This window comes from Eptesicus fuscus, chromosome 17 (genome assembly GCF_027574615.1).
Source record: "Eptesicus fuscus isolate TK198812 chromosome 17, DD_ASM_mEF_20220401, whole genome shotgun sequence".
Classification (NCBI taxonomy): domain Eukaryota; kingdom Metazoa; phylum Chordata; class Mammalia; order Chiroptera; family Vespertilionidae; genus Eptesicus; species Eptesicus fuscus.
This window is the reverse complement of record NC_072489.1, coordinates 50,650,621-50,669,253: the sequence shown is the minus strand read 5'-3', so window position 1 is coordinate 50,669,253 and position 18,633 is coordinate 50,650,621. Positions and strand designations below refer to the sequence as shown.

Below are 18,633 nucleotides of genomic sequence, written 5' to 3'. Positions count from 1 at the left end.
AACCAAGGATGTTGATTATGGTTCTGAGTATGCTATTTGAGAGTTTTCACTAGAACCAATAAAATATGTCTCCTGTCCTTCCTGACTACAAAAATTCTTAATGTACAGGTTAGACTACAATGAGCCATTTTAATCTAGCCTGTTGCTAAACAAACATGTACTCTGTCTCCAGAGATTGGAGGACTAGTTTCATTTCTGAGTTCATTAACACAATTGTAAAAGAACCATCAAACTACAGATCTCAAAACTTTTCAAATATATAAAAGCCCACTAATTAAGTCTGTACAAGGCTAAGAAAAGAACTTAGACCTCTGATCTTTCCTGTCTCACTCCAGCTTCCAGCCTCAAACTGGGATCTACAGTGCATTCTCAGGGATCTGCCAATTCCCTATCAGGATTGCTTTATTCAGTTTTTGTTTTGTTGACAATGAAAATACTAATATTGATATATTCTGGGTCACTGGGGGCTGGGGGGATTGTTATCAGGGTATGGCACCATAAAGATTCATTGGCCAAATTTGTATTTGTATTTCTGAATTTTTTTGTTCGTTCCATTCTATTGATCATACATTATTGAGATAAAACAGATGTTTGAATGTTGAAGTAGAGGCTAAATGAGGTCAGACCAATCTGTACAAATGAGGATTTCTTAGTAGAGCAAACAGAAAAAAGAGAGCAGTGAGCATCACAAGGCCTATGGTAGGATGGGGTTGAAGAGCTCCAGAGAACCTGTCGTGGCTGCCACTCTGTAGTCATGCCGTAAGCAGCAGCTCCATGTAGTCAATGCCACATTATGTGAAATTAATGTTCATGTGAGCTTTATTCTTTTTGTAGCTGTATTCCTATTTTTAATTTGTATTTTGATTTTGATTTTAGAAATATATATCAGCAATCAAAATGAGTTTTTACCTATGTAATGTTTACACATATTTAAGAAACCCTATAACAAGATTAATTGGGTTAGCACTGGAGGAGCTCAAGAATTATTTCCCTTTATATTGTGCAGATTTGAGCCAAAACTGTTCTATTCCACCCTGAACCCCACACCTTTGTTTGAAAGATTGGAACCCCCGAGGCTCAGCTCTGATCCTCAGATTAGAATCGGCAGCATCAATGGCAAAGGCCTCTTCGTCAAAGTTGGCTCTTCCTGTGCCTTCTGTGCTGAGCACTGACTTGGTGGTTGTGCCCTGCATTCCCCTCAACATGCTCAGCTGCACTTGGCTGGGTGTGCTGGTCTTTTACAATCAGGAGAGCTTTCAAAGGAGTCCACCACAGCCCTGCCTGGAGTTTAGGGAGAGAAGGCTCCCCCCGCCAGTTGCAGGGGTGGACTCCAGGAGCTCAGAGCCACAGGAAGTAACAAGAGGAAGTGGGGCACCAAAGGAAAACAATCACTGAAATTCACACAAATCGTTGGAACACGTACTTGGCAAAGCGCTATTGCCTGTTCCCCAACAACGCGGTCTTCTGTGTGTGCTTTCTGGCAGCACAGAAAATGTTGAGTGTGTCATCCACGGAGATGACCTTGGACGGAGAAGCTGCAGCTGCCTGCCTGGTTGGCTCCTATAACACGGCACAGATCCCCAGCATCACGACGAGGTGGTAGAGAACATCTGTGGACCAAAGGAGGCAGCGCACTCAGAAACAGTTCTGCAAGGACCCAGGACTACTCAGCAGGAGAGTTAACAAAGGCATTCACCTAGGTCCTAGGGGTTGTCAAGTCGCTTTACATAAGTTCTACACATTTTATACAAAGTCTGCTTTGTCCATCCTTTGGGGTGTGTGTTGCTCACTCTCATCAGTACAAAGAATCCAACAGATAAACTTGGGATATGCACCTCTGGCAGATGGGAATCTGACCTGGATAAGACAGCGATGGTGTATTTCACTGCAGGGCTTTAGCTGTACAACTACTTTTGCATCTGGGATTAGAGTCTTAAAAAATCAGTTTACGTGATTTCCTGTCATTGCAAGAGCAAATTCCACATCTGTGAGTTTGTGAATAAATAGAACTGTCTTACCCCAGCTCCTTGCATAGTTGCCTCCTTCTCATCATTTGGGTGAGATCCTGGGCCTGGGCTGAAATGTCTCTTCCTCTGAGAGGCTTCCCTGGCTGCTAAATCCTTCCCCCCTCAACCCCCACCCCAACACTTCGCAGGTATTAGGAAGGGCAGGGGCCTTGCCAGCCTCACTACAGTAACTATACAGCCTAGAATAGCACCTGATGTGGTGTTATAGTCATTATAGCTAATCATTACTGATGTTTGCTGTGTGCTGGGCATTGTTTGGTGCCCTTATCCTTAATATTTAATCCAAACAATGGCTATGTGTGATAGGGGCCATTACTAGCCCAATTTCATAGAGGAAACTGGGGGATAGAAGGGTGAGGTCATTGCCCAAGGACCTTGGGCCAAGGTGAATGAAGGGCAGAGTCATAGCAGGAAGTCAAATATTTGTTAAATGAACAGATCCTTGAAAATCACTGATCTGTTCTCTACATGCAGGAAACAAGCAAAGCCATCTGGTGATGTCTTTGCTGAGACTTGGGGAGTGGGATTTGGTTCTGCTCCATCCAGCTTAACCCTGGCCCCTCTCTCCCTGCTCTACCTCCCTCCACTCTGCCCCACTCAGGTGCGCTTTAAGCAGTGGTCGCCAACCGGTGGTCAATGGACCACTGGTGGTCTGTGAGGTCCGAAAGGTTGGCGACCGCTACTTTAAAGAGTTATTATTATTTTTTTAACTCTTATAGGCTTTGCTGGGGCCAAAGGTAAGCTTGTTTTGACACACAGATCTGCCTGTTCAAAGCTTTGCCCATGACATTTCCCAGAGGCGCCTCTTCTCCTTACCTGAGAAGCTATAGAGACTGGAGAATCCCCTGCCTGTAGTGAGTAAAGAGAGAGAATGCTGAAGGTTTAAGATCAGAGCTGTTTCTAAAACATAAACTTGTCTCCTCCCCTCATTAAACCACCGGGCTCCCCGGGGCCTTTAGGACAAAGTTTCTAGCGGGGTCTACAACGGCTCCCTCTCACACCGTTTTCTCCCCACCCTCCCCGCCCCCTCCCCCGCTCTCTAAGTCAGGGTTGGTCAACTTTCTGGAAAGGGCCAGAGAGTAAACATTCTCTGCCTTGTGGGCCAGGTGGTCTCTATTGCGACCACTTGCCACTGCGGATGAAGCATGAGGGCAGCTCTACAAGTGTGGCTGGGCCCCAAAAAGCTTTCTTTATAGACACTGAAATTTGAGCTTCCTATAATTCTAATGTGTCATGAAATATGAGTCTTCTGATTTTTTTTCCAACCACATAGAAAGATTCTTGGCTTGCAGGCCATAAAAAAATCTGGTGGCAGCCTGGATTACTGCCCCCCCCCCCCCTCGCCATAGTTGGGTAATCTTCAGAGGTCTTCCCTAAGCCCTGGACTAGCTTGAATCCCTTGTCATATACTCTATGGCCCCCTCCCCCAATGCCATTGATAGTATGTCCCTTTCCTTAGCATTTAAAGTCGCTCTCCTCCCAAGATGCTAAGTTCTTTAGGACAAAGCCCATGTGGGGCTCCTCTATTTCTGAAACCCCAGCGCTCAGGCCAGGCAGACTTCTGGTCGCCCAATAAAAGTTTGTTGACTCGCACTGCATGTTTTCAGCACACTTCATTTTCTATTATTATTGCTGACGGCAGGCATGCGCTGTCTGCAAGCTCAACACATCCTAATTCCTCCCGGGCACTGGAATTCAGGCCACAGGGCAGCCGGCTAATCTTAACTCCTTGGGTTGGCATGCGCTATCCATCCCCCAATTAAGAAGCCTCGAGTTGCAGGTGCAGGCTGTGTCTACAGGCACAACTGGTTTGGCAATTCAGTTAAAATGCTCCAACCACCTGTGCCTGTGGACGCAGCCCAGAGCGAGCGCAACCACGTGTGCCACAGAGACGCTTACTGAGGAGGGAGAGCTCCACGACCAGGACGCCCCCTGTCTGGTCCCGGAGGAGGCGCTTCCGCTTGTCGCAAGTCTGAGGACCCAGGAGGAGCGCAGGTGACACAGGAGAGAAAGGTGAGAGGTTAAAAGAACAGCCACAAACTTGATGGAGTCCAGATTCCCCAGCTAACAGATATTAATTACCTTCTCTTTAAAAACAACTCAGAGAGACATCTGCAGCCCTTCTTTCACTGGAGGAAAGGAGGAACGCTCTACTGTATTGATTCTTCGCGCTGGCGTGGGAGGGATGGGCAATTTGGGGGAGGGGGTAAGAAATAAGGCTTTTCCATGCTGGCCGGTTTGGCTCAGTGGATAGAGCGTCGCCCTGTGGACTGAAGGGTCCCGGGTTCGATTCCCGTCAAGGGCACATGCCCGGAGTTGCAGGCTCAATCCCCAGTAAGGGGTGTGCAGGAGGCAGCTGATCAATGATTCTCTCTCATCATTGATGTTTCTATCTCTCTCTCCCTCTCTCTTCCTCTCTGAAATCAATAAAAACTAAGAAAGAAAGAAAGAAAGAAAGAAAGAAAGAAAGAAAGAAAGAAAGAAAGAAAGAAAGAAAGGCTTTTCCTACAGTCACTCTCAGCAGAGTGATTGGAGAGGTGGACACTTTCAAAGTGTGTTCTGGTTCATTTTCTTTTTTAAATGCCATGCCAATAATTATCCCTTTATCAACTGTTGCATGTCTCTTGCTCCCTCCTCTTTCTCTATTTGTGCTCACACGTGACCATTGTCAGGCCAAATGAATCAGAGGATGATCGTATGTCTGTTGGTTACTATAGGCCAGTGAGCAGTGACCCCTTCAGAAATGGCTGTGTCCTCCTCACCAAGCTTTTTAGTCCAGACAGATCTGAGAGGTAACCGTTAGGGATGTAATCCTTTAGGTCTCTACACAGAGGTTCTCACTTCAGGGTGACCCAGAACCACCGGAAGGGCTTGGGAAAGCACAGATGGGGGGCCCACCCAGAGTTTCTGCATCAGGTGGTCTGGGGGCGGGGCTGAGGATTTGCATCCCTAGCAGGTTCCCGGGTGGTACTGAAGCTGCCCTGGTCCACACTTTAGAACCACTGCCCAGAGGAGCAGGGTCACATCAGGTCGCAATGAAACTCTCTCCAAATCTGCTACACCTGTTGATTGATGCTGTTGAAACGTCTCGGTGGGGGGAGGGTCTGAGGAGGGGAAACTATTCAGTCAAGAGCTAAAAATACCCGCCTTTTGACTTCCATCCAGAAGCTATTGCTACCACTGAGATTTCACATTTCCCTTGTGCTTTTACCTTTTTCAAAGCATTTCCACGTCTGGCATCACTTTTATCCTACCTACCCTTGGCTCTCTGAACAGGAAAGGGTCACCGTGACTGGTCACCACTCTGCTATAGAGAAGAGAGAGCCAGGCTCCAGAGGTTAAGTGGCATGTGCCAGACTGTGCAGCCTGGTGGCAGGGTGGACAGGGCCCAGAATGTCTGCCCCACACTCAGTGTCCTTTCCTCTAGAATGTCCTCAGCACTCACCTGCCCTGGTCTGGTTACAGTTTCCCAGCTAAAAATACAGCCTCTGCAATGCCAGCCCTCCCCCTCTCCCCCGCCCTGTACCGTTCTCACTGTGGGGAGGGGTGGCTCACCACTGGGCAGGAGAGCTTCTCGCTGTCACAAATGAACGTCTCACAGTGTAACCAAACCTTGGACAGCTTGGGGATGTTCTGGAACCGGAAAGCATTGAATTGGAAGGTCGCCCTGTGATCTTTCCCGTTCTCATGCACCAGGACCGTTTCATCCGTGGGGCAGCTGAAGCACAAGGGGGCAGGGCGGGGAGAGGGGGAGGGAAGAGAGAAGATGTTACCCTGTGAAAGAGCAAGAGCCTCTCGGGCACATTCATGCACAGCCACACCACTCTCGGGGCTCCTACACAGCACGTTATCCTTCCGGAGCCCTGTGACTGGCAGCATCTCACTCATCCCCAGGACTCTGGGGTCAAGGTGAGGCGCTCTGAGATGGGTGTGGTCCTTCCACTCTACAGTCAGGCTACATCCGGTGTGGGTACTTATGAGAAGTCCCCCACCTGGTAGGGCACCACACATCTGTCCCAAAGGAGTGCAGTCCCCGAGATGAAGCCCCCGGAGGACCGGGTATGCACAGAGTCCCTGCATGTGTAAAGAGAGAGACAACGGTGCCGGGACAGCGTTTCCCAAGCTGCTGCCTTCGCCACCTGCATCCAAAGTCACACCCAGCTCATGTCTCTGAGTGCATCATGAGGCTTTGCCACTGGGAATTGGAATTTACCTTATGCTATTTAAATTCCTTACCTGCTTTATTCTATAATTATCTTTGTAACAATGTGGTCATACTTTTAATATAAGAACAGAAAAAAAAATGAAAGGATACCATCTAAATGCTCACCCTGGCTATTATGGAGTGGGGGAATTACAGTCAGCTTTGGTTTTCTTCTTTGTATTATTTATGTATAAATCCCAAACGTAACAGTTGACATAAAAGAGAAAAGTAATGACACAGATGGGCATTTGTTGAAGCCACTTGTTCTCACCTGGGGGTCGTTTGGCACTGTGGTCGTCAGGACTTGGGGAAGGTGTTACTGGTATCTAGTGGGCAGAGGCTGGGGATGCTGTCCAACATTGTGCAATGCTCAGACGCCCCTCCCCCATCCCCCGTCCTTCCCCCACCCCGCCACACACACATACACAACAAAGGATGACCCAGCCCAACATGTCATGGTGTCGAGGTCGAGAAACCCTGGTTTAAGCAAAACACTTTTCATTTACCAAACACATACTGATTCCCTATTCAAGTTCCAGACACTCAACCAGGTGCTGAGAGCAGACAGTTAGTCATACTTGGGAATGTACAGCGAGGCCCACACGAGTGTCGGGGTTCATTGTCTGCAGGTGACAGGAGCATTGGAATCTGTCCTCTGTGGAAAAGGGCTGTGGGTTCAAAAGCTTCAGACCACTGGCCAAAGCTACTTGGAGGAGCTTCGTGATGTACCTTCTTACCCCTTCCCACCAGAACCAGACATCAGGGGCCGAGTCAGCAACAGGACTGAAGGAATGTTAACTCTGAGAATTAGTGAGTGGAGCAAGGCTTGAACGCAGCACCTTGTATCGGGCCCAGGGGTCAGAGGCTGGCCTCTGGTGGTGGTGGCCTCGGAGCAGTGAAAGAGCCGGGGACATTTTCTGAGCTGTGAAACAAGACTCTTAGAGGATCATTTGGTCAACAAACCTGAGATTCTTGTACAAACTCAAGACGTGAGTTCTTAAAATAGTTCCCTGAAGCCGAAGTGGCCAAGGCATGGTATCAGCCAGTGGAAAACAACGTAAGAGTGTCAGGGGGGTGGGGAGGCGGCGAGTCATGGGCAGGACTAGAGGCCCTGGCACTGCTGCCTCTTGGCAATGGCCGTGGCACCTGCTCCTCTGGGACAGATCTCTCTGGATGGTGGAATGCCCATAGGTAGGTCTCCACACAATCACCACGGGAGTCTCTTTCCCTACATAGGATCAAACTTTCTGATGATACATCTACTCTAATCTTGCCAGACACTCTTGAAAAGTGGGTTTTCTATCCTAGCTGGATAGAGCATCGACCTGAGGCTGAAGGGTCCTGGGTTCGATTCTGGTCAAGGGTACATGTCTGGGTTTCGGGCTCGATCTTCAGTGCAGGGGCATGCAGGAGGCAGCTGATCAATGATTCTCTCTCATCATTGATGTTTCTCTCTCTCCCTCTCCCTTCCTCTCTGAAATCAATAAAAATATATTTTAAAAAAAGAAATGAAAAGAAAAATGGGTTTTCCTCCAAAAGGGCCTAGTGTGACCCAAAGAATCTGGGAGGTTGTGGATGGACTTCCTCGTTCTCCCCATTGGCACTGGTCTTCATGTATGTCGTATGTATCCCCAACCTCAAGGGCCACTTCCACTAAGCAGGGCATGGAAATAGATCAGGGCTTCCTCCCTATGGCTGTGCTTAAATGCAGATTCCCCAGGTCCACCCAGGACCCTCTTTTGTGGTAAGTTCACAGCGTGCCTGCATGTGTGACAGTCACACCCCCTCCCCCCGTAATTCCTGTGCACACTCGAGTTTGAGGGATGCTTGCATAGACTACTCCAAAACCCAAGCATTCCTTTTCCTTTCACATTGCACATCTGCAGGTAGGCAACCCCATGATGTAGCAATGCCCCTGTGTGGCCATTGTCTGAGAGGTTCCCAATGCCGAGTGGTAATTTCGGGTCCGGTAGGCCAATGATTTATTTCAGAATCTCCCTGAGGTCGTTTGATTGTGCCATTATCAACAGAACCTAAATGAATCACTCACTGACAGATGTGAAATACGCACCCACACTAAGCTCCCATCTCTGCAGGAAGCTTTGCTGGGTTGCTCAGAAGTGGGTCTACAGGCCTGTCCTATTCATACCCCGCCCCCCCCCCCTCCTACCCCCACCCCCCACCGGGAGATCACGCCTGAGCTTGGATTGTCTGTCCTCTTACTAGTTCTGGACTTTGGGCAAGTTTCTGACCCTGTCTGTGCTCAGTTTTCTCATCCATAAAGTAGAGGTTATTATGCTACTTACTTAATAGGGGTTTAATGAAATGTAAATAAATCAATATTTGCAAAGCACCTGGCTGGAGCAATGCCTGGTATGTTGTAAGTGCTTTACAGGTGCTTGTTAAATAAAAATAAAGAGTTAAAGGTCCAAAGTGGCTCGGCCTTTATTACCTAATCATTTTTGCCCCTGACCCCAGTGTTTACTGGCGCCCTGCTGGGTTCTGGAAATAACCAGGGCGCACTGGCCTGCTTTGGTCTCGGGAGGGCTCTTCTGTGTTTACTGGAGACGACACTCACATCTCCACTTCGCCGCTGTTTTCCAGAGTTACAATTCTAAGTGTTTCTGAGCAATTGTCATCTCAAGCTGGCCCTGTCATCCTTGTGCTCAAGGAGAATCCAAAGTCCCTTATCCAGAAAGCCCCATCCCCAGCATCCACCAACAAATAATTCTTCCCCTTCACGATCTCAGACTCAATAATACAAAGTCATCTTTGTCACACATTCCTCCCTTCTCTGCACAGCATAGCCGATTGGATGCTAAGATTTTATCATTCCTCCCTCCCTTGGATGATCATCCATTCACATGGCTGCACCTCGGTTCAGGTATTGTCACCTTTGGTTCAATAGCCACCACTGCACCTAACTAACCTGGTCTTTCCACCTGCCAGGTACTGTTTCTCAACCATCCTATGTATGACTTTCAGACTTGCCTTTCTGTTTTGCAATTCCAATACTTCAGTCCTCTGCTAAAAAATGCTGAGCTCTTCATTATCTACTGAATTAATAATAAAAACGATGGTACTATTTAAATCAGTTGCATACTGACTCCACGCTCAGCTTTCTACAAGGATTATCTAATTTAGTACTCATCAGGGTTCTGGTGTCAGACTGATTGGATTTGAACACATGCCCCCTCCCCACATGCAAACTATGTGACATCACTTAACCCCTTTTGTGCCTTAGTTTCCTCATCTGGGAAATGGGGATGGTCAGAACATTACCTACCTGTTGTAAGGCAAATGAGTGAATATATGTTAAAGCGATCAAAACAGCACCTAGTATCCGAAAGCACAATATAAATGTTTGCTAGTATCAGTACTCGGCCTGGAAGCAAGGAGGATGTCACTAATTAACTCAAGAGGCTCTATCTCTTCCACCCGAGCTATCCCGAGCCAGAGGAGCCCTGGATCTGCCCGGCCCCACCTCTGCGCCCTGGGCACCAGAGAGCAGTACCTACCCCTTGTTGATCAGCTGCCACTGCAAGGGATACATGAAATCAGCCGAGGGTGTGGCCCAGCAACTGTTCAAAACCACTTTGAACCTGGAAATGAAACAAAACGCATCACCTTGAGCCAGAGAGGTGTATGCCTCGAAACATCTGGTGATTGAAAAGTCTCTCGGCTAGTCTTTTTTCTCTCTCTTCTTTGTCTTTAAACATATAAAATGGAGGACATGTACTTACCTAACGCTTAACCCTTTGGCTTCTACTCCTGCAAACAGGTCTGAACCGATTTCGGAGGTCTCCAGGACAAAAGGGGCTTCTTTCTTAATGGAGAACTTGGCATTCTTAGGAAGGAAATTGACACTGGGCATTATGACCTCTCAGACTGGATTCGGCAGGAGCAGATGAATTGGGATGGGGGGAGGGTGGGGGTCAACCCAAAGGGCACAGACACTGGAGACCACAGTGAGAAACCCCCAGGACCAGAAAAGCTCTACCTCCTTGGATGCTGGCACCCCTTAGAAGGGATGAGGACAGCACATGTCTGGATTTGCTGGTCACAGTGAGACACGCACTGTATGTCTCATCTGTGCCAAAGAGGAACGAGACAAGAATCCTGGGCTAATCCTGGCTCCCACCACTAACCTGGGCCTCAATTTCCCCATCTTCCAAATAGGAATAACCTTTGCCTTCTCCTACCTTCTCCTAGCTTTCTTTGATGGTGACTTTGTTTAATAGGAGCATAAAGCTTAAACCGGGATACTAGTTAAAACATTGAGGTTGGTGGACTTGGAGCTTTGCAGAACTGCAATAGGTAAACAGTGGCAGCAAGGATATCTAGTTAAAATGGACTTTAACCACCCCCCCCTGCCCCGCCCATGGTTCAAATTCAGGGAATTTGCTGAGAGGCCTCAGAATCATCTTCTAGCAATTCTTACATTATTTTACTGATTGCATGTCTTGCCAGGGCTCCTGGACGTGTCACCTGGAAATCAGATGTTTTCTTCCCACGTGTCAGTCCCTTCCACCATTTAAATGGTTGCAATAATTCAACAAGAAAGTTCTTAATCACAGGTGATTTACTAGCTTACTATGTGCATCGAAGTGACAGATTAACAGTGGTGTTTAATGTTTTTTGCTATTTTCTGAGATTTGTCATATTTCAAGAGACTATTTCCAAACGTGGGACCTTACCTGGGGACCACACAGTAGTCCCCAACTGAGTCAGAGCTGCTCCTCCCAGCTCCATCTCCTAGGGTTCTGCCAGCAGAATATTGGGATAGTGGAATAATACCTCTAACTCCCAGAGGAACCTGCCTGATTTTGTTTCAGATCTACACTGTTGATTCAATTTCTGAAGCAAAACACTTTCAATGGTCAGTTTCTTCACTGTTCAGCATGATACCCCCCTGCTTTCTTTATAACATGACAATTAGGGACCTATTCCCAGATAGCTTCCCCCTATAATACCTGTAGAATTTGTTTTGGCATCCCAGGAAACAGACACACCACATAAACTACTCATTCAGTGAACAGGATGGAAGAGCAACTTGAAAAATCATGCCACCCAGGCCCTTCACCTGATCAAAAGATTAAGTTACCACTAGTGAAGATGAGCACATCTAAATGAACAGCAGTTCACGTGGGCAAATTCTGGGAGTTGCTTTTGCTCACAAGCTCAATGTGAGATAGAGAAAGAAAACTACCCACAGCTAAAATTTTCCTAGAACATGTTCCTAGAATTTTCCAGCATCTAGAAGATCTCTGGCTCTCTGTGCCTTGCATTGGTCTTGATAAGTTCTAGAATGTAACATTTCAGTTCTGGCCTCTGCTTTTCAACAGGGGCATTGACCGAGTGGCCCATCCAGAGAGCGACTAGGATGATGAATGGATCAACAGTGGGAAGATGTTTAGCTTGGGAAAGACAAGCTCGAGATAGTTGAAGGACTATCACCAATATCATTATATGGCATGATTCCAGAAGATAGAACCAACACCAATGGGCCAGAGTTCAGGATGTCATATATCACACACTGATCTAAAACAGAAAGGCCCGACTTGCCACTCTCTTTGGAAGAGGTAGGGAGCACACTTCTCAGCAATCTTGAGAAGGGTTTCGGACTTTGCGTGCAAAGTCAAGGTCGATGACCTCTGAGGTTTGTTCTGAGTCTGGAAGTCTATTATTTTGGCCTCTTGCTTGTATTTGTTCCATCCCAAGCTTTTTCATTTGTCTCTATCTAAGAGGAATGGTCAGTACTATTTCGATTGAATGTGTCACCCTAATCCCACACTGATATTGATGTTCAACCCTATAAAGGTAACAATGCTTGTTCTAGAAGCTCTCAGAGTTTCCACTTTAAATGGAGTCAAAGGCTAAAATCAGAAGAATGGCTACTTTCATGGGCACTTACCTTGTGCTGGGCAGTCTAGTAAGTGCTACATAATGATGTATTTAATTTAATCCTCATAACAAACCCATGGGGTAAATACTATATTATCCCTATTTGACAAATACATTGGTGGAAGCCCAGAGAGGTTAACTAACTTGCTCAAGGTCACACAGTTAGGAATGGTAGAACCAGGCTTTCAAACCAATGGTGTGACACCAAAGCCTATTTCTTAACCACAGCACTAGGCTACTTCTGTAAGCTGACGACCTTCCTTTATTTTGGATTGGGAGTCAAAATAAGTTTTTGCCAAGAATACCAACCATGTGCCATTGGTAGAAGTGGGTGGGAAGGGTAGGGAGAGAAGAGAGGAAGAGTGCTGAGTAGAAGCGGTGTTTTTGGAGCCCAGCATTTGGAGTTCTCAGGATCCTAAGCAATTAGCAGAGCATTGATTCCATTGTGCAATCTAGGGCACAGCTCTGTCACTGGTAATTTGATGGAAATATATGCAAGGAGCAGCTGTTGCTTCAGAAACACACAAGAATGCTCTCAAAGTGGAAAAAGGGAGGAGAAGAAAAATACCAACTGTATGGTTCAGGCATAGGAAACAACCCACAGTGGGACTATTAATCAGCATGAAAAATATCTGTTGTAACATCAGAGCCCCCTCTTTGCACGAGCCTGTTTGTCCTGTGAAGGTCTTGGTGGGCCCCAGAGGAGACCATAGCCTCATTTCTAGAACAGTCCAAGGAGGCATCCTGTGAAGTCTGTAGATCAGCCCAGAGGATGGCCTGGGTGACGCTGAGGATATGCCTCTTAATTTTTTTTTTTTCCTTTTAAAAAAGAATAGACTTCTTCCAGTTCTAAATGTTGATATTTATGTCTGAAACTTGGCCCAACATGACTGATGGAGGGTGATAATTTTCGACAATCCTGGTGCCTCTCCATTTCCCACTGTTGTAAAATCTTCACAGGCTGATATCTATAATTTTATCTGGTTAAAATAACAATCACGTACTTCTGGACAGGGACTCGGTGGTAAAGACAGCCTGTCATTAGAACATCCCCTGAGACTGTTGTCAATGTGTGAAGCCTGTTTTTCTCTCTAAACAACCTTCATCAGTTATTGCAGTGGTTTGGGTATCCTTTCATCATCACCCTGGCTCTCATCACTGCATCTACCTTCCTGATCACAGGTCCAGGGGCTAAATGAGGTTAATGGGGTTCTTTTTATTCAGGACTTAACCACTAGTGTGTGTGGCCAAGGACAGATCGAGGTTTTCTGGGACCTTGAAGCTTATTTAATTTGGAGTTCCCTCTTTAATTAAAAGACTCAAAAATTTCAATACAAAAATGAGACACAAGGCCTTGAAAGGTGTCTGTGCAAGTGAGGGGTGGTAAAACTTCAGCTTCATTTCATTCGTAGTCAGTCTGCCTCAAAGAGCAGGGTTAGGAGATCCGGGTCCCAGACTGGGCACTGCTCTGAACTACCTCTGGGATCTGGGTCAAGTCCCTTCCTCCTTCTGGGCTTCAGATCCTCATCTATAAAATGGACCAGGTAATATTAGGTCTCTTCTAGCTCTCCCCTTCTGAGTTCAGCAGGGTTAATAGCTTCCAGGGAGTCAATAAAGCAAGTTCAAAGAGTTCAAGTTCAGGGGGGTTCCAGGTAATATAGTTGTTTTCTTCGTGAAATGAATGGGTTGGGCATGATGGTCTCTATGGATATCTTCTAGTTCTTTATAAAGATCTCTATTTCTACTTGCATCTTCTCTAGCCTACTGGGCTAGTGTCACTATAGATCTGCCTCCTCCCTGAAAGCTGCAGGTTTAAAAAACAAAGCACTCCTTGGTAACAGAAGTGCAGCTGGGCTATTGGCCATTGTGTTTTTAGTTTCTCTGGAGCACTTATTTTGAGAGAGATCAAACTGTGCCTTTAACGTCAATGTCAACATAGGCAGCCTGCCCAAATTAGTCAATGAGGAAGCCCATGGAGTGAAGGGCTTTGTAGACCTAAGTACTAGCCAGTAGAGTCCAACCCAACCTCTCTCCTTAGCCATGGCCCAGGCAAGAGGCTCACTACTCTGTGCAAATGTTTTAACACAAGCTAGATCCTAAATGTAAATCTCTAGAGTGGGCTGCAGTGGAAACTAATCTTGACTAAGAGTTAGACATTGGCTGTTTTGCTGTCTATTGACCCTTGGCAACTCACAGGATTTCTCTTGCCTCAATTTTCTTATCTATGAAATGGGAAAGCTGACTTCTTTTCTCTGTAGTACCTTTCAGCTCTTCCATCCAGTCTATGAATCTGCCTTCCTGCTGCATGTAGTTTTTAAAGAGGTTTAAAGCTAGACCAAAGCTTACATCTCAGCTTGAATTTAAGAATGGAGTTCTGCATAGAGCTTAGGGAAGATCGAATCCCAAGGAAGGACCCCATCATCTCCTCGAGAGGCCACAGGGCAGTCATGGGAACCTGGAGACCACTTACAGTGTAGAAGTTGAGAGACAATTGGCTTTCAAATGTGCCCATGCTCCCGTTCTTCACGTGAACAGTGGCCACTCTGAAAAGGGGAGAGAATTTTGCATAAGGACTGAAACATGCCTGATTGACAAGGACTGCAGAGCACATGCAAGGCAGCCAGCCCCCCACTCTCCAAGAAACTTACCTCTGGTCAAAGGCAGCTTGGTTCACCAAGTAGGTGGAGTGGTAGGTGCAGGAGAAGGAGTAGTTCACGGGCTGGTTCTTTATGATCACCGTGCTGTCATTGGAAACAATGTGGCTGTAGAAGTGGTAGATGGGGGGCTTGTACTGGAGGAAGGAAGAAGGCAGTTAAGGTGGACCTGTACCTCCATGAGGAGAAAGAGGATTCTGGGAAAAGTGATTGAAGTTGGCTCAGAAAAATACCCCATGGGCAGACATGAATATCTGCCATTGAGAGCAGCACCCATTCTTTTTGTCTGGGTGGGTTGATCATTTTTATAAAGAGTCCTTGAGCCTGTTCAACTACGATTGTTTAAAATAATTTAAGTTGAATGCTGTATGCTGAATGTTGTATCCACTCCAACTACTGACTTTATTGGGAGGTCGCAGATTTCTCCTCTGTCATTAAGGATATGCAAAAGGTTGTCTATGGTTCCTTTAAATTCTGATGACCTTTTCCTGGGTAGTTCACAAGACCTAATTATGAATTGTGTTGTAGTTTGGTTACTCCTTTACAATGCCCTTTACCACCAGTTCAAAGCCTAGGGCAGAGGATGTCCCGCCCATTCAAACCAGGAAGAGTGGCAGCTTTTGAGCACAGGCTCAGAACTCAAAGCAAAGTAGAGGTGGGGAATGTACGTTACTCTATTCACAGAAGGTGGCCTAGCTGGCTCTGGCAACCAATTAAGAGAATAAAATTCAAATCCAAAGAGTCACCTAAACTAGGCAGAAGAGAAGAATTTAAATGACACTGACATCCCAGGAAATGAGATTAACTCTTAAAAGGAAATGGGTCAATTCTAAATCTTTCTAAGGATGGACAGCAGACATCTTATTCTTGGGCCCAGCTCTCATCTTAGTGACTCCTCATCTTGTGGCCTGAACTTACCTCGGACTGGGTTCCACAATAGGACTTGTTTTTAGGTGACAAATCTGGGATTACGAATTGGTAATATCCTCCTTCGTGGACCCCATTGTAACACAGCCCACCCAGGGCCAGCTGATGTACTTCCCATCCATAGGGACACTCAGGGATTTTGGTGATGATGGTTTTTGGGTAACAGAACACAAGAATGACATCTAGAAAGAGGATACACATGGTTGGAAATCAGATATGGTGGTCATAGTAATCTACATAAGCATCAGTGGGTTCTAGCGATACCTGAACATGCAAAACAATTGGTTAAAAACACTTTCCCTGTTATTCTTCATGGGCTGTGACAAAAGTTTTCTCAAAGCTCAGTTATTCAAGTTTCAGTTTTATAGTTTTTGCTACATCTGTGTGATATCTACATGATACTTAATATGTGTTCAAAATTCCTCCACTTTTAAACTTTAATTTATTTCAAAGAATGTATCTGTGAAACAAGATTGGATTGATTGGATATATATATCAATAGTTTCCCCCCAAAACGTACACACACTTTGAATAATTGTTAATTCCAATGGGTTAAATCTGAAAAGAAAGAAACTTCAATTGACCTATCAGAAAAAAAGTATGTATACATTTTTTGGGACACCCTGTATATATATTTTAAATCCCATGAAAATAAGCACATAACTTAAAATAAAAAATGTCCATTCATGTGAAACAATAATTCATGGCACAGGATAGAAATTCAAATCAAGTGAGGAAATATAAAAAAGGTGGAGATTTTGTCTCTATCTATTTATCCATCTATTCTCTGATTTTTAGAAAGTCTAATTTTATCTAGTACATTTTTTTTACTTCTTATATGGGAAAATTCTGATTGGCACTGGCGGCTTAAGTGCTTCTACTTGGCTATATGCACAGAGCTCTGAGCTTTGCAAAGGAAGTTTCAGGGAACTTTCCGGGAAGACGGCCTAGCGCCAGGGCATACCTGCTTTATTCGGAGTGCAGGATTTCGCAGAGGCTTCCACAAAGACGGCCAACAGGACGAAGGCCCTCATCACCATTGCTTCTCAGAACCTGGTCTTGGCCAGATGTTCACGGTCCTGCCAGGGCCCGAGCCTCGATCATTCTAGGTCAGAAACACGAGCGAGAAATTTGCAACAGCATGGATGGAGCTGGAGAGCATCATGCTAAGTGAAATAAGCCAGTCAGAGAAAGATAAATATCACATGATCTCACTCATTTGTGGAATATAATGAACAACATAAACTGATGAACAAAAACAGATCCAGAGACAGAGAAACATCGATCAGACCCTCAAACCTTAGAGGGAAGGTAGGGGAGGGTGGGGGTAAGGGGGAGAGATCAACCAAAGGACTTGTATGCATGCATATAAGCCTAACCAAAGGACACAGACAACAGGGGGGTGAGGGCATGAGTGGGAGGGATGGAGGGGTAGTGGGGGGATAAGGCTGTAAAAAATCAATAAAATATATTTTAAAATAATTAAAGAAAATAAAACAAAGGGCGAGAACAAAGCAGCACACACAGTCTTGGGGGGAATTTCCAAGGGAGATCCGTAATGCCATCCGCTTCCTCTTTCTAATGGTTCTTGGTCTGCACTGAGAGGCAAAAAGTGGGGCTCATACCACGGGGAGCGTCAATAACTCATGGAGTTGCTCATGTCCCCGACTGTTTCATTCTCTCCGGACTGTGGATGCTGCCTCCCAGATGCCGCCCAATTCCCCGGCCCCAGTCCTAGCTCGACTTTATACAGGCTGAGGGTGTAAAAGAAACCGGCTCCAGATAAACCACAATGGACACGCATTATCCACTGCGGGGGGAATAAAGGGGGCCTTGCACAATAAGCCGATGGGAAGCTCAGTTACGGCCACTTGAGTCTAATTTCTTTTGCTTCAGAGGGTTGAAAACACTTTTTTTTAAACCACTTCCACCATGATTGGAATAAACAAAAATTTCCCCGCCTTGTACAAAAAATAACTGATTGGAGGCAACCTAATTTCTACACAGTTTTAGGTGACAATTTTCTTTCTTTACATCTTGCTTTCTTTGCTTGCTTTCTTGTTTTTATAGGTAAACTCTCTAAACTTTGAACTTAAAAGGACTCCAGCTCAGCAGTGTTAAACCTGACAAACAAAAAACAGGCTGTTTGTGCAAATGCAAATATGTTACAGTTTTTTTTCCTCTAATATTTTTTAATAAGCTCTGAACTTTAACAGTTTCATCCTGAAGTTCCCCTAGACCTTCATCCTGAAATGTAACTTTTGGTTGTAGATCTCTAGGCTTTCTCAAGTTTGATTAGACTTCCAGAGCAATGACACAGAAGGAACTTTGAAAGGCAATCCTATGATCAATCCTTAGTTACCAAACAAGGTCCCACCGAAAAACAAGATAAAATGCTGCTCCTGGGAAATTTGCAAATATGTCGCCTGGAGAACTTTAGCACCCAGAGATTTAAAAATGAAAAATCAGGGTTTGTTTTATTTTTAGAGAAAACAGCCCATTTTATCAATCAACTGAGAGCATATTGTACAGAAGCCACTACATTAAGCCTTTTGAGAGAAAAATGTAAAAAGTGTAGAGCCCTGGCCGATGTAGCTCAGTTCGTTGGGCACCATCCCATGTACCAAAAGGTTGCTGGTTCGATTCCCTGTCATGGCATATGCCCCATTTGCAGGCTTTATCTTGGTGCAGGAGGCAGCCAATGTATATATTACTCTCACATCGATGTTTTTTTTCTCTCTCCCTCTCCCTTCCTCTCAATAAAAAAAAAATCAATTAAAAAGCTTTTTTAAAAAGTATAGGAAAATACTCTGCTTTGCAGGGCTTTATAATGTAGCTGAGAATCAAAATTATAAGTACACCATGACTTAGTTAGAAGACTGGGTTAAGATATTGTTTTGTTACATATATTTCCTTT

The 18,633-nt window shown here is 45.5% G+C and overlaps 1 protein-coding gene across 1 annotated transcript; it reads right to left on the bottom strand.

Moving 5' to 3' along the window:
- Window positions 1–1,560: 1,560 nt before the first annotated feature.
- TECTB (tectorin beta) lies at window positions 1,561–16,756 on the bottom strand. Its single transcript, XM_008144309.3, has 10 exons — window positions 16,681–16,756; window positions 15,708–15,898; window positions 14,784–14,926; window positions 14,606–14,678; window positions 9,975–10,078; window positions 9,750–9,833; window positions 5,583–5,745; window positions 3,927–3,999; window positions 2,844–2,876; window positions 1,561–1,610 (listed from the first exon to the last, which is right to left on the bottom strand). Exons 1-10 carry the CDS (start codon window positions 16,754–16,756, stop codon window positions 1,561–1,563), a joined length of 990 nt encoding a protein of 329 aa, XP_008142531.2.
- Between the last annotated feature and the right edge of the window lie 1,877 nt (window positions 16,757–18,633).